Here is a 26,087-nt window from a genome sequence, read left to right as displayed (position 1 = left end):
TCATTCGTAACTGCGTGTAAATTATCAATAAATGTTTTTAATAATTGAAATTAGCATTATAATCAAAGATTCTATCCCGGTGTTTATGATTGTTATTTGTCTGACTCTAGGAAAAGTAAACTTGATTATTTGCCAATCTACTGAATCACTTAGAAAAGGATTTATCAATTTTTTTTGCATATAGGATGTAGCCCTGTTTAATCTCATTTGTAACTACGTGTAATTATCAATAAATGTTTTTAATTGAAATTACCTTTGTAATTAAAGATTCTATCCCCGTGCTTATGATTGTTATTTGCCTCATACTAAGAAAAGTAAACTTGATTATTATTGGAAAAAACGGCCAATCTACTGAATCACTTAGAAAAGAACTTATTTCTTGGCTGGATACAATAGAAAAAGAAATGGGTTGCAAAGAATTAGCCATTGACATACCACTAGTCATGGAGCCAGTCCGGTGGCCTGAGTGCTGCATCTACCGGGTCCCCAAGAAGCTTCGTGAGGTAAATAAAGATGCCTACACTCCAAAGCTTATTTCAATTGGCCCTCTTCACCATGGGGAATGTGAACTCCATGCCATGGAAATGTTGAAACTAAGATATCTCAGGGAATTCTGTTATCGAACTGGGACATGCCACAAGGATATTGCAGGCGTCATTGAAACAAACGAATTAAAGATTCGTCGCTGTTATGAAAAGATCTTTGACATCAGCAGCGAAGATTTTGTGAAAATGGTTGTATTGGATTCAATCTTTATCATTGAGCACTTCTTGAGGTCCGCTGCGAGTGATGAGCTCTTTAATAGGACCCCTGCGTGTGGAAAAGATGAAAGCCATGCACGTGAAGAAGATGGATACTGCAATGCGAGAGGGGATGAAAAGGATTGCATATTAAGTAAGCCATTGCTGAGGAAACATATACAAGAAGACTTGTTATTACTTGAAAATCAGCTTCCATTTTTTATTCTCGATGAATTACACACAATTTTCCAAGTCTGAACAAAAAATGTATTTCCTTTCTAAAGCTTGCCCGTTATTACTTTTTCTCATCTTTTGAGGAAAAAACAAACGTTGATAAGAAGAATGTAAAACATTTTACTGATTTTATGAGATATTTCTACTATCCTTGGGAGTTTAACAGCACTGGACAACCTATTGAAACTCTTCATAATGCAAAAAAGCTGGACGAGGCAGGAGTGATTTTCAAAAAGGCTGATGGGAGAAGGTTACTTGATATACAATTCAAGAAGAGTAACTTTACGGAAATATTTCCTTGCTTCACTTGCTCATGGCTCTTGCGTTGCTTACCGTTCTTGAAACACTTTCATTGCTTGGTGAATACTCAAACTTTCTTAGAAGTTCCACGCTTGGAGGTACATGACGAAACTGAAGGAATTTTCTGAAATCTCATGGCCTTGGAGCAGTGCCACTATCCATTTGTAGCTTACATATGCAATTATATGGTGCTATTGGATTTTCTTATCAACACTAGAGAAGATGTGGAGTCGCTTGTTGAGAAAGGGATTATTGTTAACAAGTCAGGCAGCAATAAAGCAGCCGCCATTATGGTTAACAAACTTGGTCTTGAAATAGAGCAAAAGAGATCCTGTTATCAAGACCTCGCTCAACTGCTTAATGGGTAAAATGCCAACAATTGCAATCGTAATATGGGATCCTTGAGAACAATATATTTTGGTGATATTTGGAGAGGCACTGCAACTTTGATAGGGACAATAGTCCTGCTTGTAACTATCTTGAATTTCCTTAGGCCTTTTTTCTTCAAGATTAATTTTTAATTATTTTTATTGTGATATTATCAATAAGTTGTAAGTTTGGCATTGCTTGTAGTTGGTTTCGAAATTGCCAATATGTTAAGTTTTTTTTTTTTTTTTTGTTGGAATCTCACACCATTGTGGAGTCTCACACCATTTTTTTGTTCCCTCGTGCCCTTCTCCCATTATTATAACTATTGGATTAAAAAAAACAAATTGTTGTCACAATAAATTTTGCATCAACTTGTATACCTAATTATGTTTGTTGATTTTTTTAGATAAATAGATATAGTAGAGGAAGGGGAGGTGGAGTGATTACCTAATTAGTTCAATAATTCTAACTTGGTGCACCTATGGTACACATTCACTCGCAATAGAGCCTGTCATGTGCCAGGCATGTGAAACTAAATGCGTATTTCATGTGTGCATGCATCTCTTAGGGTCTGTTTAGTTGAAATAATTTTAGGCGTGGAAAAATTGGAGAAAAAATGATATATTTGAGTGTTTAATTGCAGAATAAAATGTGAGAGAAACCAATAGGGGCCTAACTATTTCACTATATCTCCTAAGCCCATTAAAATGCAATCTCCATCAATTGGGATGAAATTGGAAAGAAACGGGGCTGCAAAATGGTTGGGGTATCTTGGATTAAAATGCCCATTGCACAATGTTTTGTTTTTATTTTAGCTTTTGTCTTTTTCTTCTTCTATTTTTATCCTTTCCTGTTGCTTCTCATTTTGAGTTTTTATTTTTATTTGTGTTCATCTATTTTGGTTCTTTTTCCTCCTCATTTGAAGGTTTTTATACTTTTTTTTTTTTTTTTTGTTAATCAAATGCTTATCCAAACATAATTTCCTAATAAAAAAAATTTATAACTTTTTTTTAAAAATTTAATAGGGATATGCAAATAAATTTTCGCAAACTACATTTTTCATCATTTCATTTTTCTTCTCAATAATAAAATAAAAAAAAAAAATTACTATTCCTCAACTTTTCAACCCGGAAACCAAACATCATGAGTAAAAATTAAGATATCTTCTATCACTCACTTTTTAATCACCTACTTTTTAACCCCCAACCAAACACATTATAATGCGACGTGTATATCTCTCTTATAGGTCACACCCAAGTCCAGTGTTGTAGCCACTTGAAGACCGAGGGGGGCCTGGGCCCCCCCCAAAATTTTTGAAAAAAATGTGCATTTATTTTTGAAAATATGTTAAATAATTTAAAAAATTTTAAATAACTTTATTATTTTAGCCTCCCATACTTGATAATATACATATATATTTAAGAAAGTCTAAAAATAAACATAATTTTCATTTAAATAAAATACAATCCTTAGATACATATGTCAACAAAATACAATAATTAAACATTCAATATTTTTAAAATATATACATAGGTATTTTAACAATTACCTCAATAAAAAAAGAAAAAAAAATTATAATTTTCATCCTAACACATTTATGGCTTACTTGTACGTAGTAGTAGAAAAATTGAAAAGTCATTAATACTTGATGACTTTAGATCTCTTAAAAAGTGTAGGTTACAGTTTTGAAAAAAATATTAAACTTTTATGTTATTATATTTTTTGCGACTTTGTCCATTTTAAAGTTGATTAAAGATATTAAATTATTTTGTTAGTCTTGTGTCATGATTGTTTAATTTTAATTAATACACTTTTGTTTATAGTACATATTGAGTTGTGAAGTATTGTAAATTATTATTTTACATCACATACACACACCAAAAAAAAAATATATATATATATATATATATGGCCACCCCAAAGATAAATACTAGCTCCCCCACTGCCTGGTCCTGCTTCTAGCTACCATTCTGTGTGATTAAGATATAAATGAATTAATAAGGTCATTCACATTGCAGACATACACACACACACAAAATAAATTTATATATAGCCGCCCCAAAGATAAACACTGGCTCCCCACTGCCTGGTCCTGCTTCTAGCTACCATTCTGTGTGATTAAGATGTAAATGAATAAGGTCATGTGATGTTTACTAAAAAAAATCAGGTCATGTGTGTGGATCATGTTTCTCTTGTCACAGAGACTAAAAACAAGTCAAGACAACGTTAATCATTCATGGGGTGTGGCCCTCCATCTTGACTGTTTGTTTTCACGGGCCAGCTTGTGAAATTGAATAGTAACAACCTTAATAATTGTTGCTCTGAGTGAAAAAAGACAATGGCGATGGTGCTTGTTAGTTGAGACCAATAATGCACAAATTAATGACAAGTAAAAGCAACAGTTATATGTTTGTCAGAAAAGACGTCATGGTTATGACGTAGAGAAAATAAGGGTTGGGGGGTTCACTCAATAAATAGGAGGGCAAGAAGGTTTTGAGAATTGCTATGAAGTGTACAGAAGTAGAAGATTGTTTCTTAGATGAGTGAGTTTAAGCTACGAGTGAGAAGAGAGCGAATCAAATAGTCTTAGCCTTGCTTCGTTGGACATGATCTCTATCATATTCTGCTGTTTCTTGGAGTTAAGTTTAGAAGGCTGAAGCATTTTCTTTCAAATACAATTTGCAGGTTCTTTGTTCCATCCTTTCACTTTAATTTTGCTTATATAAAATTTGCAGGTGGCTGGTTCTTTACACCTTCGTTTCACGGTAATATTGTTCCACAATATAAAGTTCGCCAAAAATTGATAATTTAGTTTATTTTTTATTTTTTATAATTTAGTAAGTAATCGAGTTCATATTTCAAAATTCTAATTTAGGAGACGCTATTCTCCACACACACACACACACACACAAAAATAAAATTAGGAGATGTATTTTTTTCCCTTTTTAGTTTATTTTATTTTTTATGTTGGAGGTAGATTTGTGTGGATATCAATTAGTTCAGTCACTTTAATTATTTACTAAAAGGATTGACTTCTATTTACACGATAAATAGAATTAATGAAAAGAAAAATGTTAATTTCTTTTGGGTATCCCAATAATTTAATATAATATATTCGAAATTACAATTTACACCCTTAAATTATATCTTTTTTACACTTACTCTTTATACTATGTGAATCTACATTTATTAAACTATACATTTTTTTTATACCTTCCATCTAAACTATGAAAATACACATTTTACTCCCCTAAACTATACCACTTTTACACCTATTCACTTAAAATATGAGAATACAAGCTTACTTGCCTAAACTATTACTCATAGGATGGGGGGCTAAGTGTTACACGGTTAATAATTTAGGGGCTAAGTGGACACTTTCATAGTAGGCAAGTATTATACGGAAAATAATTTAGAGAGGATAAAGTATTCATTCTCATAATTTAGGGGGTAAGTATAAAAGAGGGTAAAATGTAATTTTCCTTTTAATTTATACTATATATAAGAGGATTTCTTTCTTCAACTGAACTTCTATGTTGTTCAAAAATACTCTCATTAATGAAGGGTAACTTCATTTAGAAATAAAGTTATAAATATCAAATAACAAATTTTATTTTAAATTCAAAAAGAAAATTCCTAAAATTTAGGATTTTTTTCCCTTCACGTTCAAAAAAGAAATTACAGTTACTCTTTATCTCTAGATTTTATCATTTTTATTTGTTTTAAAAAAAATATATATACTTTTAACTTTCAATAGATGCAAACTATTAACTTTTATCAAAAAAAAATAGAAGAGTTTATTAGAACACTAGCATTGGGAGGTGTAAAAACTCCCGGTTGTTATTTTACGACTTAGATTTTTAAAAACATGCTACATCTGGGGGTGGGTATATAAAAATATATACCATCTATGAATAGTAAATTTGTATATATAGAACCCTACTATTCATGGGTTGTAAAAATAAAAATTAATATTTTAATGGAGAGAGAGGAAAAGTGGGGAGAAAGAGATGGAAGAGAAGAGAGAGAACTGACTTGTTTATATTATTTGTTGGTATAGTTTATATTATTTTAATGAGTTTTATATAAAAATAGAAACTCAGATGTTGAGTGAGTTGTAAAATGGGATGGTAAAATAAATAAAGTAGGTTTTGAAGATGTATAATAGACACTTTTTTGCATCCCCAGATGCCAATGCGCTTAGAAGCACTTGTTTGGGTTGGGGTTGGGATGAAACTTAGACAAGTTGGCATAATGCTATATTATCTCATGTTTCACATATATGTAATGTCAAATACAAATCTTGTTTCATCTTTTGTATTATATTTTATGTTTCACCAATTACAATTTATCACATATTTGTTTAATTTTCCTTATAAAATTAAAAAAAAAAAAGAGTTTAAAAAAAAATAATAATAATCAAACACATAATATACCTTGATTGGTTGAATACAAAGTGAAATATAAAATGGACAGATGATTTATATTATGTATCCTTTGTTTAATAGTCTGTGTATCCTACAATTGTGCAGAGGATTACATATCTTTTGCAATAAAAAATTTGATGGTCAAAATAGAAGCTATTCAAAATGGTGCTTCCTGGAATAAGTTTGGGTTTAGACTGTTTAGTGATTTTATTCTTATGCTAATGATTGTCGTTTGTCTATCATTAGGAAAAAAGGAACCTGGTATATGAAAAAGATGCCCACGTCTGATGCTGATTGTTCATATGGAAAAGGTCAATGCTCAGAGCTTATCATTGCCGTTAAAGATGTCAGGCATGCCCAGCGGCACTCCAAGTGTTGCATCTACAATGTCCCCAACAAACTTCGCGAGGTAAAGGAAGAAGCCTACACTCCAAAGCTTATTTCAATAGGCCCTGTTCATCACAACAAGAAGGAACAGGACAACAAGGTACAGGCCAACAAAAAGGAACAGGACCACAAGAAGGAACTGGAGAATATGGAAAGTTTGAAACTAAGATATTTCAAGGAATTCCTTTGCCGGACAACTTGTGAAGGTCTGATGAAATTTGAAAGTATCATTGAGAAAAGAATAGAGGATATCCGCAATTGTTATGCAGAAGAGATCTCTTTGCCCGAAAAGGAAGATTTCGTGAAAATGATTCTAGTGGATTCTATCTTTGTCATTGAGCTCTTCTTGAGGACTGCTGCAAGGAAAGATTATGAAAAGGATGATTATATATTAAGTAAACCATGGCTGGAGGAAGGCATCAAGCATGACTTGATATTACTTGAGAATCAGCTTCCATTTTTCATTCTTGACGAGTTACATCATCACATTGAAAGTTCTCCAAGCTTTCATAAGTCCTTTATTGAGCTTGCCTGTAAGTACTTTTTTCACAATGACAATTGCAAGAACATACCCAAAGAGAAGGAAGTAAAACATTTCACTGATTTGCAAAGATATTTCTACTATTCACCAAACTTGGATAGTAGTGGAAGTATTATTAGACATCTATATAGTGCAACAAAGCTGGACACAGCAGGATTGAATTTCAAGAAGTGGAAGAAAAAACCATCAGAAGTGGAAGATAGATGTTTGCTAGACATTCAAATCAAGAAGCCGGATCTCTCGGAAATTTGTCCAAGCTTCAATTGCTCATGGCTCTTGCATTGCTTACCTTTCTTGAAATTCTTTCGGTGTTTGAAACGTATGCAAACTAGCTTGGTAATCCCACAATTTGTGATAGATCATGGAACTGAACACATTTTCCGAAACATCATGGCCTTGGAGCAGTGTCATTATCCAAAAGAAGCTTACATATGCAATTATATCGTGCTATTGGATTTTCTTATAAACACTAGAGACGATGCGGAGTTGCTTGTTGACAAAAAGATTATTGCCCACTCGTTAGGCAGCAATAAAGAAGTTGCCAAAATGGTTAACAAACTTGGCAAAGAAATTGTGGAAAAAAATTCCTGTTACCATGATGTAGCTTTAGAACTTAATAAGCACTATAAAAATTGGTGGAATAAAAATATAGCATCCTTGAAAACAGTATATTTCCGTGATATTTGGAGAGGCACCGCAACTTTTGTTGGAATTATAGTTCTGCTTGTAACTGTCGGCAATTTCCTTAGGCCTTTTGTCTATCACAAATAAGTTTCCTTTACTATGGTACTGTAATATCAGTTAGAAATCTGGCTTTGGTTGTAAGTTGTTTTTGAAAATAATTATGATTAAGTTTAGCTTGTGATATCCTTTCTTTCCTAACAAGTTTTACTTTCGACTTTACATATTGCATGTTTCAAAGGTTATTTCAGCACCCATCCATATATGTCTGAGTTTGGGCTAAGAAGTTTTAGCCTCTAAAAGAGTTATATCCTCCAACAATACTGCGGACACTTCCCTTATAGTTACTTCCCCATTTCATTTCAGCACCATACGTATTGAGTATATGAATACAAATTAGAGTCACGATAAATATACAAATTATCAGTCTAACTGTTTGTGTTCCACTATATACTCCACTGATTACATCTTGGTATATACTTCGTTCAACTTTTCTTGTAAAATAACTAAGTATAAAATGAAAATAATTAAAACACACAATAAATTTTGCTTGATGAAACGCAAAAGGTAGAACACAAAAAGTGGAAGACATTATTCGTATTCGTGCACGTACATTATTTTCGTGCAAACTTCCTTGACCCAGCTTGTTAAGAAAGTGACACTTAATGTAAGGTTTGGGTGGGGCCTAAGCAAAAGCCCAAGAAATAGACGTCCCAAAACGTATGAGCATGAAATTTCTCATCTTATTAGTGGGCTTTAGACCCAAATATTTGACTTCATACAAACGGACTAAACGATTCGCTACTTGACTCGTCAAGCTAGATGGTCTATTCCAAAGCTTGGCTAGATGACCCGCACGGACGCACCCCAATTCGGGCTAAATCAGGGCCTGCTCAATGTACTTTGAGGCATATGGGGACAACTTTAAGAGGTATTTTTTTTTAATATTTAAATATAAATTAAATAATATTTATTTAACTTTATATACATATATATATATATATTATTTAAAATCTATTTTTCTTGATTTTTAGGATACACTTGTAGCATGTATTATTAGTAATATTTTTTATTAGTTTTTTTTATATCAAAAGAGTTAATTTCATACTGGATACCTTTTTAGTTTTACTAAGAGAAGTAGGGAATGATATATTTTATTACTTGTAAATACCAATATGCCGTTTCAAAATTACGGCTATATATATAAAAACTTTAAAACTATAAATGTATGTCTTACCTAAAATATTAAAGCATAACCAACAATTTAATAATAATAATAATAATAATAATAATAATAATAATAATAATAATAATAATAATAGTTGGGTAGATACTTAAAAATATTTATCTAGTTTGACTTTTTTAAAATTATTTTGATTTTTTTTTTTGTGTGTATTTTGCTTTAGTCAATGATTACAATTCTACTCAATATAGTTTTTCATTGAATGTGAACTTTGACAAGTACACCATTGGATTACCTTTTTTTTTTCTTATGTCCTCCATGCATTACAAAATTTTTAGAAGATTAAAGATCAATAGCTATGTCATCAATTGAATATTGAAATTTCAAATTCTTGTAGTCTAAAATTATGCATAAAAAAAAAGTTTATGGATCGAATAATAAATACAATTGACACAAAATTTGACATACGTATTAAGAATATAAAGAATGTGCAATAATCCAACAATTAAATTTTCAAAATTTGTAGTCATATTAATTTTTTTTAGTAATAAATTTTTTAATAAGAATTTTATTTATAAGAGTTGTAGCCAAAATTTGTCCAAAATTAAAATAGAATTTTAAAATGGGACTAAACTTTGAATTTTTTGAAAAAATGGTTTAAACGTTTCACACTTCCTTCAAAAACATTATAAATTCACTCAATATTCATTGCATTTACAAGTTCGTATGGGCTGATTGCCTCTTTCCTTTAAATGAAAAGCAATTTAATATTAATTTTCTCATGCCAAAAAAATAAAAGAGAAACTACAACAACGACAACAAAGACAAAGGTTTGATTTATGGGAGGGGGATTCTTTTGGTTTGACTTCAATTTTGTGTCCATAGGCCCAATTGATTTAGACTATGGACAAATTTCTCTCTTTTAAGATCATTTTTGAAATATAATTTCTGAAGACATATTTTGAAAAGGAAAATATATATGTTGAGTTTTTGAAAAGTCACATTTTAATTTTGTATAGGAAAATATTTTTTATTGGGTTTTTGAAAAGGGAAATTATTATTTGAATTTTTGAAGGAGAGAGTATTCTCTTAGATATCTTAAAAGAGATATTTTGAAAATCTCATCACTTTTTGGCTATGACATGATACTTTCAAAAAGGGTCCTAATTTTGATGGTTTTTTTTTTTTTTTATTGTTATAAATAAATTATGGAAATGATTTGGAGAAAAAATGGAATTTTTGGGAATAGGTCAATAACTCTTACTGATTTGGAAAATTATTTTTGAAAACAAGTCAAAAAACTATTTTGGAAATGATTTGTAAAATTTGTTTTGAAAAAAATTTATGAGAATGCTTTTGAAAGAGAGAATGTGGATCAAGCAATTTGATGTAGGAAAATGGGATTACATTACTAGCTAAAAAAAAAACTCCATTACAAGATAATATCAAAAATCTCGAAGGTAATAACTACATGCTAGTAAACATGAATCGAAAAAATGATAATCAAAACATGTAGCCAATGCATCAAAGCATGTAATTATATGCTTATTCCAGATAGAAAAATAATTCAATCATACTAACATCCAAACATGTTAATCATGCTTATTTCGAAGTAATTGGACCTATACAATTAGATTAATTAACAACTTGGCTAATTCAATAAAACTGGGGTCTAAATAATTTTTTTCCCAACACTTAATTACTACATCCTAAGCCTACTCAAAAGATCTTGGACCATTAGTTACGATTACAACAGTAAAAATGCCCGAATACCTTACACCATGCTCTAATCATTTCCCTGTTCTTTCTATTGTCTCCATCGAGGTCCCCTAAGAATTCCAACCTAATGTTAGGCTGCCCATTGATCCTTGAGCCTTTGCCTCTTAGCTCGTTCGGTCCGATTGCCTAATCTAAGTAAGGGTAAGGAGGTCGATACGTTGTACGGCAAGAAACCTTGTCTCGCCGTAGAACGTTTTAAAGAGTGGGGTTAGCAGTAGATGAGCATTACACTAAGTTGGGCCTCTTGAGCCATTACATAAAATGAACCACAATAATATTATCTCCAAAAAAAAAAAAAAAAAAAACCACACCATATATGACACTATGACTTCCTTAAGTTATCGTACCTGTTTAGTCATTTTGCTCGACTTGTATTAGTAGGTTCTAACTTTTACCAAGGGCTATTAATTTTAACAACCCCGTATACAAAGATGTCAACAACTGTAACCAAATAGAGACGTGAAGCTAAATGGCATGTACTTTATTATTATAATTAGCTTTCTTTTATTAAGAAAATCTTAGTTCAAATCATCTCCTCATTATTATAATTATAATTAGATTATATGTGTGTGTGTGTGTATATATATATATATATATATATATATATATATACACACACACACACATATATGTGTGTGTATAAAATAAAAGACATTGTCGTCACAATAAATTTTTCACTAACTTGAGTACTTAATTATTAATAATAATAATAATATTATTATTATTATTATTACAAAATAAAAATTTTATTCTAACTTAATTTAAGTGTATATTGAAATCACCCTAAGACTTGAGTTGCATTCTAAATTTCTAAATTATTATCCCTTTACTCTTTATGACTAACACACAAAAAAAAAAGGTTATGACAAGGAAAATTTTCTGGATATCAATGATAACTATTGCACAGCATTGGATAAACACAGTTTATTAGAGCATTCTCATCAAATGTGTCAAATGCCAAATATTTGGCATTTGGCACACCAAACACCAAAAACAGAACATCATGAGATGTGTTAAATGTCTCAAAATTTTGAGATATGCTATAGTACACTCTCAAATATGAGAGCGTACGGACAGATGTGTTATAAGTTTTAATATTTTTTATTTTCTTTTCTCTCTCCTTTCTCATCACTTTCTTCTTTTCTCTTTTCTCTTCTCTCTCCGTTAGACTCTATCTCTTACCTCTCAGTCCTCCCTGCTTGAGATCTCTCTCATCTTTGCTCGAGATATCTCGCCGCTTCACCTCGCCGCCGACCTCCACATCTTTCGCCACCGACCTCCCACGCCAGGTCTCTCATTTCTCTCTCTCTGTCACTCTCTATCTCTTTCCTCTCCTCCCTGCTCAAGATCGCTCAAGATCTCTCGTCGCCAACCTTCACAACCTCGTCCCCAACCTCCACAACCCTCGCTGCCAACCTTCAAATCTCTTAATCGGGTCGTGGGTGTGAGATTGGGGATGGGTTTCGATGTGTGGGTTTTGGGTCATTGATTGATTGGTTGGGTTGGGATTTTGGGCCGGTGGTGGTGTCATGGTTATGGCAGTGGTTGGTTGAGTTTTGGGCTGGCGATGTTTGTGGCTGTAGTGGGCGGTGGTATTTATGGCTATAGTGGGCTAGTGATGTTTGTTGAAGATTTTGAGTTTTTTTTTTTTTTTTTTTGGTTGAGGTTTTTGGATTTGGAATTTGTTAGAGATCCAGTAATTGTGATTGTAGTTTGTGGCGGTTGATTTGCCGTTGGTGGTGATTTTCCGTTTCTGTTGGTGGTTAGTTTATGACGGTTTTGAGTTAATATATTATTTAATGTGTTGGATATATTATTTTAATGTATAGGATTGAAGAATAGAATATGTGATAAATGATGAATTGTAAAATAGTGTATTAAAATAATAAAGTAGGCTTTTAGTGTCTTAAAAATACATTTTTTATAAGAGAGCTGATGAGAATGCTCTTATATGGCTAAAACAAGATTTTCATAGAAATCCCACGATAAAAGCATTTGTCTGTTAAATAAATGCCTAATACACTGTTAACAGGTGACCGAAAATTCATTGACATACAGATTCGTATGCAAGGAAGAATGATCACCCATATCCTCTTTAGTTAAAAGCTTCCGAAGAGCAGCAATGTGACCATCAGCTAAGTCCATGACATGGATGTAGTCTCGGACCTGTTTAACACAAAAACATTTGATATTCTGTAACCGCAAATAAATTGTCAATTTAATCGAATTTTATGTAATGACAGAAAGTCAAATACTACTGCCATGGTTATAAAGGATTATATGCGGAATACAAAACTATACATAGTCTGTGTCAAAAAGGATATTACTGAAAAACTAGGGAACTTCCTATCCACTACTACTCAACAATATTTACACAAAAAAGAACATACCGCACTACCATCCTTCGTGGGATAATCATGACCATACCCGTTAAGCTCAGGCAATCTGCCAACAGCTACTTTCTGTATGTATGGCATGAGATTGTTTGGGATGCCCTTTGGATCATCACCAATTCTACCATTCTCATCTCATGAGCCCCAACAGAACTGAAGTATCTGAGTAATATAATTTTCCAATCTGGCTCCGCCTTCTGAATATCTGGAGCAATTTCTTCAAGGAGAAGCTATAAATATAGAATATATTAAAAGTCAGGAAAGAAAAGAAACTGCACTCCTATGAACACAAGAAACAGCAAGTGGGATTATCCAACGTCAAAGACAAATCCTATGTGTGGTATTTTTTCAGGTTGACCAAAAACAATTGCAGAAGATGAGAAAACCATCTATTTGGCCACAGGATAACATTACTTGTGTCAGTAGTGGGCAGAGCATGCCAACATGTGATGTAATCAATAAAAAAATGGTTCACATTCTAAGACTAAACAATTATCTGTTAAAGATTCAACTGGAACTTGAATACTATAACTACTTTCGACAAACAAATAATTAGACATTTTTTATGATTCGATAGTTACAATGGTGGGTGATTTACAAGGCTTGTGGTGACAAAAGAATTAGACATCGAACATAAAAACTTCACAATTTAGCAGTAAGGCACCAAAAACACCAATATTACTTCCAGAAATATACAGCTACATATACAAATCATAGTTTATGCAGTCATAATTTGAAAAGAAATATACTGGAATCAAAGATTTAGCAAAATCAAATACAACTAAAATGAACGTTTAATACATAACTCAACAGCCCAAAATTCATTAAGACATAGATTATTGTTGATTCACTTCCGAACCATTTGTTACAAGCGCAAGATTCAGAAACAAAATCAAATGAGGTCAAGAAATTAAATCCCGGACGCACCTTTTTGCAATCATATTTTGCCATAACCTCATTATGATTAATAGTTCCAATCAAATTGTTATTGAAATAACGGCGAGGGTTTGCAACACTCTTCCAAACAGCTTTTAGGCCAGCAAAATGGATCACAACATCAAATCTGTCTCAAACAAAGCCAATGGCACAAAATTAAGCCAACTCTTAAAAAGTCTATAATTTTGTTTGTTTCCGCAGAAAATAGTTAACAGTAAAATTGAATGAAAACAGTGGAAAATCATAGCACTGCTAATGTAATTGAAATTAAACATACTGGGTTTGAGAAAAGATCTTCTCCAAGTCCTCCTTATTCCTAAGATCACCCTGCAATAAAACCAACAAGTAATGTAACCAAAAGCCAAAAACCTCAACACGCCACCATTTGGTTGCCTAGAAACTGTTAAATTTTTTTTAAAGAAAATACAAATCTCTCGAAAATTATAACCAGCATTGCTCAAGATATTCAAGAATCTCTAATTTCTAACCTTCTTTTCCCTCATTTCTCGGTAACCAAACAAAACAGAAATTTACACACAAAATAAATAAAAAATTTGAATACCAGGTGCCATTAATAAAAGTCCTTGCTTTGATCAATCCAAAATATTTTAACACTATTCATCATATGCATCTTTAATTAGTTTAGTCAATACACGCATATTACTATATAAATCAAACATATACAATAGAATCTATAGAATCTATAGTCTTAGGATCTGTCCTAGAGTTTCTGATAAGGTAAAAATAGCTAAGTTAGATGGTACTAAATTGTTTGACAGCTGCTTTTCCAAGGGAAGCAAATACTCCAAATCCCCAGTCAACACAAACAGTAAGAACAGGCCTAAAGCTTTGTGCTCTTTCATAACAATCACATTCACACCGGCATGTCATCCCCATCACTACAAACACTTACCATGTAGAGTAAATTAAGGATGATAACTTATGACTTCCAAATTGGCACTGCAACTTAACACTTGACCAGCCTATATATGACATCTATATTCACTGCAATTCAAAAAAATTTAGTTGAAAGCCCTTCTTCTAAGAAGCCTTCTTACACCGTAAATCATGTGAAAACAGAGATTAACATCTAAGAGTAGGAAGAAGCATAATGCAAGGGGATCCCAGGTCGGCAACTAAGAGTAGGAAGAAGCACAAGGTAGAAGTAACAGATGCAGGAAAGTATCAAAAGTTGGGACAGCGGCAGGAAAATGCAAGGTCATAGTAGTTAATTAAAAGATCAGGTGTGTGGGCTATCCAACAAACATAAATGAGTATAGTATAGTAGCATTGTTATAATGATTTCTGAATCACATAGATCAGATGTTTGCATAAAACTAGTAGTTGGGAAAGGGAAACAGGAAACCTTTAAACTCTAAGTTGAGTAAATGAAAATGAGGAGGAGAAGCACATATGTACATTAGATTAGATTAGATTAGATTAGCATGTTGTTATTATTGTAGCATCTAGTCCATGAATATTGATTTATTATCTCTAGTTTAGAGATTTTAAGAAAATATGAAGTAAAGAAAAGAAAAAGGAACTTACCGCAAAAGCGATGATAGCAGAAGGAAGGGAGAGAAAGCCATACTTGGCCATGTTTTATTAGCATGTTGTTGTTATTATTGTAGCATCTAACTCTTGCAACAGCAAACAAATTTACCTGATTGTCACATATAAACCTTGTATAGTTGTACTTCATTCACAATACAAATAACCATATTCTTGTAGCATCAACCATTGTGGTTTCCTTTTACAATTTAAATGCACCTACTGGACAACTTCACTTGCATAATACGGCTACTGCATAAATACAAGAAAGACTAACAAAAACTCAAAGTATCCAAAAACTCTTAGACAGTCCACAGTACAAAAAGTATCAAATGTCGAAGTCCATTCATATGGGGTCCTCAAAAATAAGAATTGATTAAACGGAGTAGAGCACACAATTATATTCTATTTACATTCCACACTTGTAGAGAAAAATAGGCCATTGACCAGATTATAATCACAATAAAAGGTAGAAAATATAGCTTGATGAGTTTATGGATCAGACTTTTGGAACAGAATTTGTTAAAAGGGCTAATAAATTGATGAATTTACCAATTGCAGTTAACTGTGCAGAGTACAATGAGCAGAGTTTTGGTACTGTGAAAACTCCCAAAAAACCTGAGGCAGTGAACAGAGCAGTACGTAAGACAGTAAAAACTAAAAAGTGTAAACAAAATTATATACCGACACTCTTTTTTATCTTTTTTATTTTGGATTTTACAGGCACCGTAATTTTTTTAATAAAGTACTAAATTTAGTGATACGAGACATCAAAATTTCTTATAATTTTTTAAAAAATTACAATTCTACCAGTAATACTAAGATAAGATCATCATTTGGAGCCTCTTTTTTATTATTATTATTATTATTATAAATTTATCCTAACCACCATGTCCACACTACACAAATCTCTCTTTTATTTAAACTGATTCAAGTCTGGCAATTGAGGTACAAGGCTATTTGGCAAAGCAAAGTCACAATTTGGGGGCAGAAATGAAAATAATAAGCCTCTTCTTCACTTTGTACCAAGTTCTACGCCCTTCTGGGTTCTACCACTGGCTTTCTACCGTTGGGTTTGTTTCGCTGAAAACATTGAAAAACCACCTGGGTTTCTGCCGCTAGGTTCATCGTTGGGTTTCTACCCTATCGAATTTTTATTTTTATTTTTGGTAGCTAATTTGAGTTTTGGGTGAGTTTGTAGAGAAATTCGAGTTTGGGTTAGATCCAATTGTCTTCAATTAGGGATTTGAATTCCTGATCCTTAGATCAAATTCTACCTGGGCTTTGTCTCTTTAAAGAATGGTTAGTGATATTTTTACTTTAATATTAGGATTTTTCCCTTACCAATATATAATTTTCCAATGTTTTTTCACTATCAGATCTTTACTACTGCAAGGGACCAGTTTCGAGTGTATGATGCATTGGGTTGCTGCTTAGATGTAAATATTTAAGATTTTTGTTTGGCTGAGAAGGGTCACTTTGTCAAGATTGTAGTGAATATGTGGTTCTAGACTTCAGCTCTGTTTTGATTGCTTTTAAGAATAGTTTGAATTTGTTGGCTTTCATTTATTTTGGATTTAGGATTAAAGTTGGAAAGTGTATTTAATTGAGTCACTGCCAAAGATGGGCTATATTTTCCAGTTGCAAATATTGTTTTGCTATAATTTTAGTGCAAAAACAAAAACAAAAAACAAAAGACGTAGCCAACTTTGATATTGAAGGAACAATATCGTTGCTTGATACTTGTCCTGTACTCACTGCATATTTGTTATTACTACTGGCTCAATTTGTTTTCATTATTATCTACCGTGAATGTCCTTATTTTTTTAGAAATATTTTTAAGCTCTTGAGCTTATTGTGTATATTATCATTATTGCTGGCTTGGTTTTCAACTTTTCATTATTATATGCGGATTTATTCTAAATGCCATGAAGTTCTCGTTGTGATTCTTTCGGTTTTGCTATTTCTTTGAAGCAAGTATGGTCAAACCTTATTTTTTTTAGTGAGCTCATTTAGAATTTTTAATTTAAAATTATCTAAAAATTTGCTTGATATATATGTGAATCATCCGAATTTTTGCAGCAATGCCTGTTATAAAGTTTTGAAGGTAAAACGGTTGAGCATAGTAGGTGAATCATCCAAATTTAGAGCTTGATTTTTATTTTTTAATAACATTTATGATAAGTATTTTTGCTATATGACATGTATTATGTATATCAAACATGTTTTGAGGGGCGATATTCTCAAATTTCCATCCGAAGAACTTTGAAATCTTTGTGAACATGTGATTTTTTTCTTTGCCCATCGGTCCATGACTGTGGCCTGTTCTTTTCATTTTTAGGATCAGGATTCTATAGATTTCTTTAGATCAATTCACAAGAAAGAGCCCCTATACATTTATGGTCGATGAGCTCAAAGAACTGATGTATAGTTGCATACATTCCTTTCACAACCAAATATTCAGTTCTTATATTATTAGTACTTATCAAAGTAGATGTAAGAGCACTATTATAGTAATGGATTTAATTAGGTATGAATTGCATTCACGCAGCCTAAGTTTTTGTAATCATTTTCAAGTAAACTAAATAATTTTAATATTTATTTAACATAAAAAGAAGTATTTCCCATATGTGAGTAGAGCATGAATTATACAGCACCAGCAACAATTTTTGCAGGGGTATTGATAATGGTAAGGAATATCTTGAGTTTTCATTCATTTTTTCATGATAACCTATGGTATTTTAGGGGGAAAAAAAAGAGGAAAAAAGGGAATGAGCAATTGAGCATCAATGTTGAAGCTGTTATGACATTCTGCAGAAGTTTATGTTTTGTTTGTTTGATTGTTAAATCCATAGTTATTGCTTCTTCTCATCTAAATAAAGTGTTTTGTAGCTCTGTTTTAATGTAGGAATTAAAATTATATTTAGAATTTTTTCTAGCATGCTAAACACACCTATCAATTCATTAGAAATTGATATTTTAACATTTATTGGATAATTGACGATGTTAAGGATTAGAATCCTAATTTAAAATTAAATTTAAGTTTGATTGATATTTTTCTTGTAGTAATTTAATGTTTCATATCAAGGATAGGAATTTATGAGATTGGAATCCTAACGTACATTTAAAGAGGAAGAAATAAAGAATTATTTAAATCTTCATACGCAATAACTTTTCTGTGCATCACATAGGTTAGTGGTTAGTACAGGAGAAGCTTTCTCACACGTTTAAAAAAAAAAATATGAAAGCATATACTGTTTCGTCAACAATAAAACACAATTTTAATAGTTTCTCCTGATAAGACACCTATGCCATAAACCAATTAAACACATAGTTAAAATACAGTTTGAAGAAAATGGAAAGACATGAGAAAGACCCATCCACATTCTATTAATAATAATTAAAAAAAAAAAAAGAATCCATAACCATAAAACGCCGAGAAGAGAGAGAAAGTAATCTGAGAGTCCTTCACCATTCCCAACGACTAGCCTCCTGCTACCGTCCCTTCGGAATAACTACTGGTTAGTTTTTCTCTTGCTTTGCAGTTCATCCCCATCCATTGGCATAAATATGATCAGGTTTTTATAATTTGATTGGATTGTTTTTTATTTAGCCTTATTGGTTATATTTGGTTCTGATTAGAGTATGTGAAGTAGATTTGGTTTTGTTTTTGGTATTTAGGCTAAATTGATGTGCGGGTATTTATTTATGGTGTCAAGTTCCTAGTCTCTTATGGTTTTCTGCAACAATTACTAAAGAAACTTCAAGGGTTCTTGCAATATATGTTTCATTGCTTGCTGCTGTGTCTGTGTCTATGATGTTACTAAATGGGACCCACTTTTAATTTTTGGGTTTCTTTGAATGCAGATGAAAATTTGCATGGTTCTGTATATTTTATTTTGGTGTTCTATATATTTGTTTTTATTGCATTCCACGTGTTCAATGAAATCCCTTTTAGATTTTTTTTTTTTTGTGATAATCAAATCCCTTTTAGACTTAGTTAGTGATGATTGTATTCAATTTTTCCTGCCCTCATGTCGTGATAAATCTAAATAATTTATTCATTTATGAATAATGAATATGAACAAAAAATTCAAGGATGAAGTCTAGAAGATATTAGCATGATGAAAAAAATGAATTATGAACCAAATGTGAGGCAATTGATAGTATTACATAGCATGTACATATATATTTTTTTCATGGCTATGCAATTGGCTGGGAGGCTCTTCAATACTTACCCCCATAGCCCCACTACCAAATACATCCATATCATGTTATCCACAATATATAAGGGCCCTAACTTTGATAATGACCCATGTAAAATTTAGATGGCTAAGAAAAAAATTTGAGTCAATGGAATTATTGAAACTCAAACTTTAGCACAAAATCAGAGTAAAAGAATGCTATTAGTCTTATTTTATTGGCTCCTTCTTGATGAGAAACAAATGTAGCGCCACAAAATCGGTTCCATCCGTGGTCTCCACCACTGAGAGATTAGCAAAATCTTAATTAACTTGGAGTCAACAAGCCTACATTTCTTTTCTTTATGTTCTTTGCTTTCATGTATTTAAGTTTCAAGTTCTTTTTTTTTTTTTTTGGCTATCTAGGTTTTTTTAGTAGATTTGGTTTAGCTTAGCTTAATTGTCTGTTTAGTTTTATTTGTATAATTGTTTAGGTATGTGCAAATGAAGATTTTTCTTTTTTTATTATTTATAAGTAATTGTGTTTATTAAATCTGAAAAAACACAGAATTTAGGAAAACAAAAAGAGAAAGCCATTAATTCAAAAAAAATATTCTCTTTAATATTGTTATATATACTTGCCCTTGGTTTTGTTGTATTGTAAAAGAATTTTGTTACCATTACTTTTTTCTCTTTTTCTTACTTGTTTAATAACAAGCATATGTTGATTTTAAAATTTTAGAGGATGAATTTGAAAGGACCAGAGAGCTTTGTGAAGGACTTTTGGACCGATTAAAGCACCTGAAGGTATGTATAGGCTATAAAAAGTTAGATTAGTGTTTAAACTTCAGAATTGTTTTGTATAGTTTTTATTTTGCTGGGTTTTATGGTCTCTCTGCTTGCTTGGGTGAAGCTATTTGATTACTATTCGTTGTTGAGAAAAAAATGTTGATAGGCTGATTACAATTTGGTTTTTTTGATGGTGAAGGGGATAAAAATAGGAGATGGGTATTTCCATTGAACTTGAAGGGACGGATAGTATGAAGACGGATCGACACCGTAGGTGACGCGAATATGACGATTCAATTTGCTGAGTATCCGTCATATATAAATTAATTGCAGATCCCAGGTTGCATATCACTTGATATGTTTAAGTCGACTTTTGCTTTATTTCCACGCAAGCGTGTACACTTGGACTTCTTGCGGCACACGTTTGAGAAAACTCCTATATGGAAAGGAACTTGAAAAGGGAGTTGTATCCTAAAAGGACAGGCAATTCTACCCAATATAAATACCCCAGAAACCCTAGATACCAAGGTACGCACATTTGACTCAACTCTAGCATTCTAGGGTTGAAAAGAAATTCTAACTTGACCTTTGGAGGGTTTTGGGCCGGCACCACACCGGTGCTCTTTGTTAGGTCTCTTTGTTTTCTTTTTGCAGGTTTGACTCGAGTTAGAGAGTGCTTGCAACTTATTGGTGATTTTTTCAGCATCATCAGTTGGCGCCGTCTGTGGGGAAAAACACGAGAGCGTAAGGAAGACTAGTTAGCCTTTGCTCTATTCCTAAGACAAAAAGTTGCATGGTACTCACCAGATCGATGGCGACAATCAAAAATCAAGGCGAGGAACCACACGCTACAGCGCTAGAAAGGCAAGTCCAAACGCTCGCTGCGGCTGTTGAACGCCTCACTAAGCAGAATCATGATTTAGAAGAGCAACTGCGACAAAGGAATGCGCATCAAAGTGCACCAGAGGAAGACCAGGAAGTCGCGAGCCCGGAGGGGAGGAACGCTGTCGGGCCTGAAGGTAGCACTACACCGACTAGACCGGAGCGGCCAGAGACAAACCCGCCGTCCGTCTCGGACTCCCTACCACCTCACATCACAGCTGAGATGCAGCAGATGAGGGAACGTATGGACGTGATGATGAGCGCCTTGCGGGGACGAATATCTAGCGACTTGGACGACCTAGTCCACAGAACAAATTCACCATTCACAACGCCCGTGACCTCGTACCCTCTTCCTGCAAAATTTCGCATGCCAAACATCGAGAACTATGACGGATCCAAGGACCCTTTGGATCACTTGGAATCTTTCAAGACCCTGATGCACCTTCAGGGCGTATCGGACGAAGTCATGTGCAGGGCTTTCCTCACCACGTTGAAAGGACCTGCAAGGGACTGGTACAGTAGGCTAGCGCCTAACTCCATCAGCACTTTTAAGGAACTAGGCGCACAGTTTGTATCCCACTTCATTGGGAGTCACCGGCATAAGAAATCCACTGCGTGTTTGTTGAACATCAAGCAGCGAGAAGGCGAGACCTTGAGATCATACCTCGATCGATTCAACAGAGAATCCCTCTAGATAGACAAGGCCGATGACAAGATACTCGTGGCAGCATTTACGAACGGGCTACGGAAGGGTAAGTTCCTGTTCTCTTTATACAAGAATGACCCAAAAACTATGTCCGACGTGTATTACAGGGCGACAAAGTATATGAATGCAGAGGACGCCTTGCTCTCAAGAGAAGACAAGCCCAAAAAGAGGGAAAGGCCGGAAGATATGCAACCAGACAAGGGGCACAAAAGGGCAAGAACCATAGAACGACGGGAGGATCGACGACCCAAGTTGCCTACAGGAAGGTTTACAAACTTCACCCCCCTCACAGCCCCAATTGACCAGGTGTAGATGCAGATCAAGGACGAAGGAACTTTGACGTTCCCTGGTAAGCTAAAGGGAGATCCTAATAAGAGGCCAAGAGACAGGTACTGCCGCTTTCATGGCGATCATGGCCACGATACGGCAGACTGCTACGACTTGAAACAGCAAATTGAAGCCCTCATTAGGCAGGGCAGATTACAGAGGTTCGTCAGGAAGGAAAGAACGGAGCAAAACCAGGAGCTGAACCCCAAACGGGAACATGAACGTCCCAGACCACCAGTAGCGGACATACGAATGATAATAGGGGGCACTGCTTCAGTAGGGTCGTCCAAAAAGGCTCGAAGGACCTACTTACGGACGGTGCATAACGTCCAGTCAACAGGTTCCTCGCTAAGAGGAACACGACAAAATAGCCCCAGCATCGGGTTTTCAAAAGAAGAAGCGCGACGCCTTCACCACCCCCATGACGACGCGCTTGTGGTTAGCATACAAGCAGGGGACTTCAACATCCACCGAGTGTTGGTGGACAACGGGAGCTCGGCGGATATCCTTTACTACCCCGCATTCCAGCAAATGGGGATTGCTAAAGAGCGCTTGATCCCGACAAGCGCGCCCCTCGTTGGCTTTGGAGGAACCCGGGTCTATCCTTTAGGGTCCATCACGTTGTCGGTGACGGTAGGAGATTACCCGCAGCAAATAATCAAGGATATTTCTTTTCTTGTGGTTGATTGCTCCTCAGCATATAATGCCATCCTCGAACGACCCACTCTCAATGCGTGGAAGGCCGTCACCTCTACCTACCATCTGATGATCAAGTTTCCCACCGAATACGGAGTGGGAGAACTGCGCGGAAATCAGGTGGCTGCGCATGAATGTTATGTTGCCATGATGGAGATGGATGACCATGTACAGGCAATGAACATCGAGGAACAGAGAACAATAGCAGAGCCCGTGGAGGAGTTGGAGGAGGTACGGCTGGATGATTCCAGGCCAGATCGGACTACCAGGATCGGAACCTCGGTCGACCAAGCGGTTCGACATGCGCTCCTGCTATTCCTCAAAGAGAACCAAGACGTGTTTGCATGGAGCCATGACGACATGCCGGGAATAGACCCAACCATCATAGTTCACAAATTGAACGTATCACCTTCTTTTTCTCTAGTTCGACAAAAGAAGCGTGTGTTCGCCCCTGAACGGGATCGAGCCGTAGCAGAGGAAGTGCAGAAGCTACGAGAAGCAAACTTCATACGGGAAGTGTACTACCCTGATTGGCTGGCAAATGTGGTAATGGTCAAGAAATCAAACGGGAAGTGGAGAATGTGTGTTGACTTCACGGATCTGAACAGAGCATGCCCTAAAGACAGTTACCCGCTCCCGCGCATTGACACCTTAGTAGACTCCACCGCAAGACATGAATTGTTGAGCTTCATGGACGCCTTCTCAGGGTATAATCAAATTAAATTGGATAAAACAGATCAGGAGAAAACATCATTTGTGACGAGCCAGGGGCTTTTTTGCTACAAGGTGATGCCATTCGGGCTCAAGAATGCAGGAGCCACGTATCAAAGATTAATGAACAAAATGTTCGCACACCAAATTGGCAGGAACGTCCAGGTTTACGTAGATGATATGTTGGTGAAAAGCGCAAAGGTGTCTGATCATCTAAGGGACCTCCAAGAGACTTTCAACACTCTTCGGATGTATAAAATGAAGCTGAATCCAAGCAAATGCGCATTCGGAGTTACCGCTGGAAAATTCTTAGGATTCATGGTGTCCCAGTGGGGCATTGAAGTCAACCCAGAAAAAGTCAAAGCGATTATGGAACTGTCTCCTCCGAAGACGGTGAAGGAAGTGCAAAGCTTGACAGGGAAGATAGCAGCCTTAAACAGGTTCGTATCAAGAACAACGGACAAGTGTCTCCCTTTCTTCAAAACACTAAGGAGATCTTTCGAATGGACGGGCGAATACCAAAGGGCATTTGAAGAGTTGAAGGCATATCTCTCTGCCTCGCCATTGCTTAGTCCGTCCACGCCAGGGGAGGAATTGTTCCTGTACCTGGCCGTCTCATCAGCAGCGGTAAGTGCAGCTCTTATCAGAGAGGAAGGGAAGATACAGAAGCTCGTGTACTTTATCAGCCGAGCGCTGAGAGGAGTAGAAGAAAGATACCCACGGATGGAGAAACTCACTTTCGCTCTTGTGACCGCAGCTCGAAAACTCAAACCCTATTTTCAAGCACATACCATAAAAGTCCTGACGGATCAGCCCTTGCGGAGAGCAATGACCAATCCTGAAGCTGCAGGACGGATGGCTTTGTGGACCATCGAGCTGAGTGAATACGATATCCAATACCAGCCCCGAACGGCTGTGAAAGGACAAATACTGGCAGACTTCATTGCGAAATTCACTGCAATTGAGGAGCAGGGGGCAGAAGAGACGCCCGAATGGAGAATTCACACGGACGGGTCATCCAACAAACATGCGGGAGGAATCGGGGTTGTACTCCACACTCCGGAATGAGATAAGATTGAATGCATGATCCGTCTGGAGTTCCCTAATACAAATAACGAAGCAGAATATGAGGCCCTGGTGGCAGGATTGGAGCTTGCAATAGCGGCTGGGGCTAGGAACGTGGTAGTCTACTCCGATTCTCAAATCGTAGCCAGTCAAGTTAATGGGAGCTATGATTGTAGGAATGAACGAATGAGAAGGTACCTCGGGGAAGTGAAGGGTCGAACGAGTGACCTCCAATTCACGATAATTCAGATCCCAAGAAAAGAGAACCAAGAGGCGGATCGACTCGCAAAGGCTGCTTCGGCCGAACCTATGATCGCCCCAGAACAGGTATTATCCTTCGTCCAACATTCATCGCTATTAGATAACGTTCGAATGCAGGAAGTAAGCACTAAAGATGATTGGACGTTTCCAATTGTGACATACCTCAAGGACGGCAAGCTGCCAGATAGCAAAGAAGATGCAAGGAAATTGAAGGTTAAGGCTACCCGATTCATCCTGATTAAAGACGTCCTCTACAAAAGAGGATTCTCCCGACCATATCTAAGATGCCTTGGCCGTGAGGAAGCAGATTACGTGATGAGGGAAGTTCATGAAGGAATTTGTGGAAACCACTCTAGATCAAGGTCTCTGGTACATAAGCTACTCCGAACAGGATACTACTGGCCGACAATGCAAAAGGATGCCCATATGTACGTTAGAGCCTGCGATAAGTGTCAACGATTTGGGAATCTCATTAGACGGCCAACAGAGGAACTAACACCTGTGACGGCTTCATGGCCGTTCGCACAATGGGGATTGGATATCATGGGTCAATTTCCAATAGCGGTAAGACAACTGAAGTTCTTGGTGGTTGGTATTGACTACTTCACCAAGTGGATGGAAGCAGAAGCTCTGGCTACTATCACGGAGAAAAACATTCGCAGCTTTGTATGGAGAAGTATTATTTGCCGATATGGGATCCCAAGAGTGCTCGTTTCAGACAATGGGAAGCAGTTCGACAACGATGCATTTCGAGACTTTTGTTCTCAGCTGGGAATCAAGAATCACTACTCGTCACCCGCCCACCCACAGGCCAACGGACAAGTTGAAGTCACAAACCGGTCCTTGTTAAAGATTATCAAGACCCGGCTCGAGGGGGCAAAGGGCATATGGCCGGATGAACTACCAAGTGTTCTATGGGCGTACAGGACAACGGTAAGAACGCCAACG

General features: G+C 35.3%; 2 protein-coding genes and 2 pseudogenes across 2 annotated transcripts; 3 read left to right on the top strand and 1 right to left on the bottom strand.

Annotated features, from left to right (window-relative positions):
- Positions 1 to 284: 284 nt before the first annotated feature.
- Positions 285 to 1,795, top strand: LOC142616665 (UPF0481 protein At3g47200-like; annotated as a pseudogene).
- Positions 1,796 to 4,149: 2,354 nt separating this feature from the next.
- LOC142615293 (UPF0481 protein At3g47200-like) lies at positions 4,150 to 7,853 on the top strand. Its single transcript, XM_075788030.1, has 2 exons — positions 4,150 to 4,328; positions 6,317 to 7,853. Exon 2 carries the CDS (start codon positions 6,336 to 6,338, stop codon positions 7,767 to 7,769), a length of 1,434 nt encoding a protein of 477 aa, XP_075644145.1. The 5' UTR covers positions 4,150 to 4,328; positions 6,317 to 6,335; the 3' UTR covers positions 7,770 to 7,853.
- Positions 7,854 to 12,666: 4,813 nt separating this feature from the next.
- Positions 12,667 to 15,569, bottom strand: LOC142616664 (UDP-glucose 4-epimerase-like; annotated as a pseudogene).
- Positions 15,570 to 22,391: 6,822 nt separating this feature from the next.
- Positions 22,392 to 24,210, top strand: LOC142616663 (uncharacterized). Its single transcript, XM_075789467.1, has 3 exons — positions 22,392 to 22,882; positions 23,969 to 24,064; positions 24,144 to 24,210. The coding sequence occupies exons 1-3, from the start codon at positions 22,392 to 22,394 to the stop codon at positions 24,208 to 24,210; spliced, it is 654 nt and encodes a 217-aa protein (XP_075645582.1).
- Positions 24,211 to 26,087: the final 1,877 nt, after the last annotated feature.

The sequence above is a fragment of the Castanea sativa genome, chromosome 11, assembly GCF_040712315.1.
Source record: "Castanea sativa cultivar Marrone di Chiusa Pesio chromosome 11, ASM4071231v1".
NCBI classification, from domain to species: Eukaryota; Viridiplantae; Streptophyta; class Magnoliopsida; order Fagales; family Fagaceae; genus Castanea; species Castanea sativa.
This window is presented reverse-complemented; position numbering and strand designations above follow the sequence as displayed.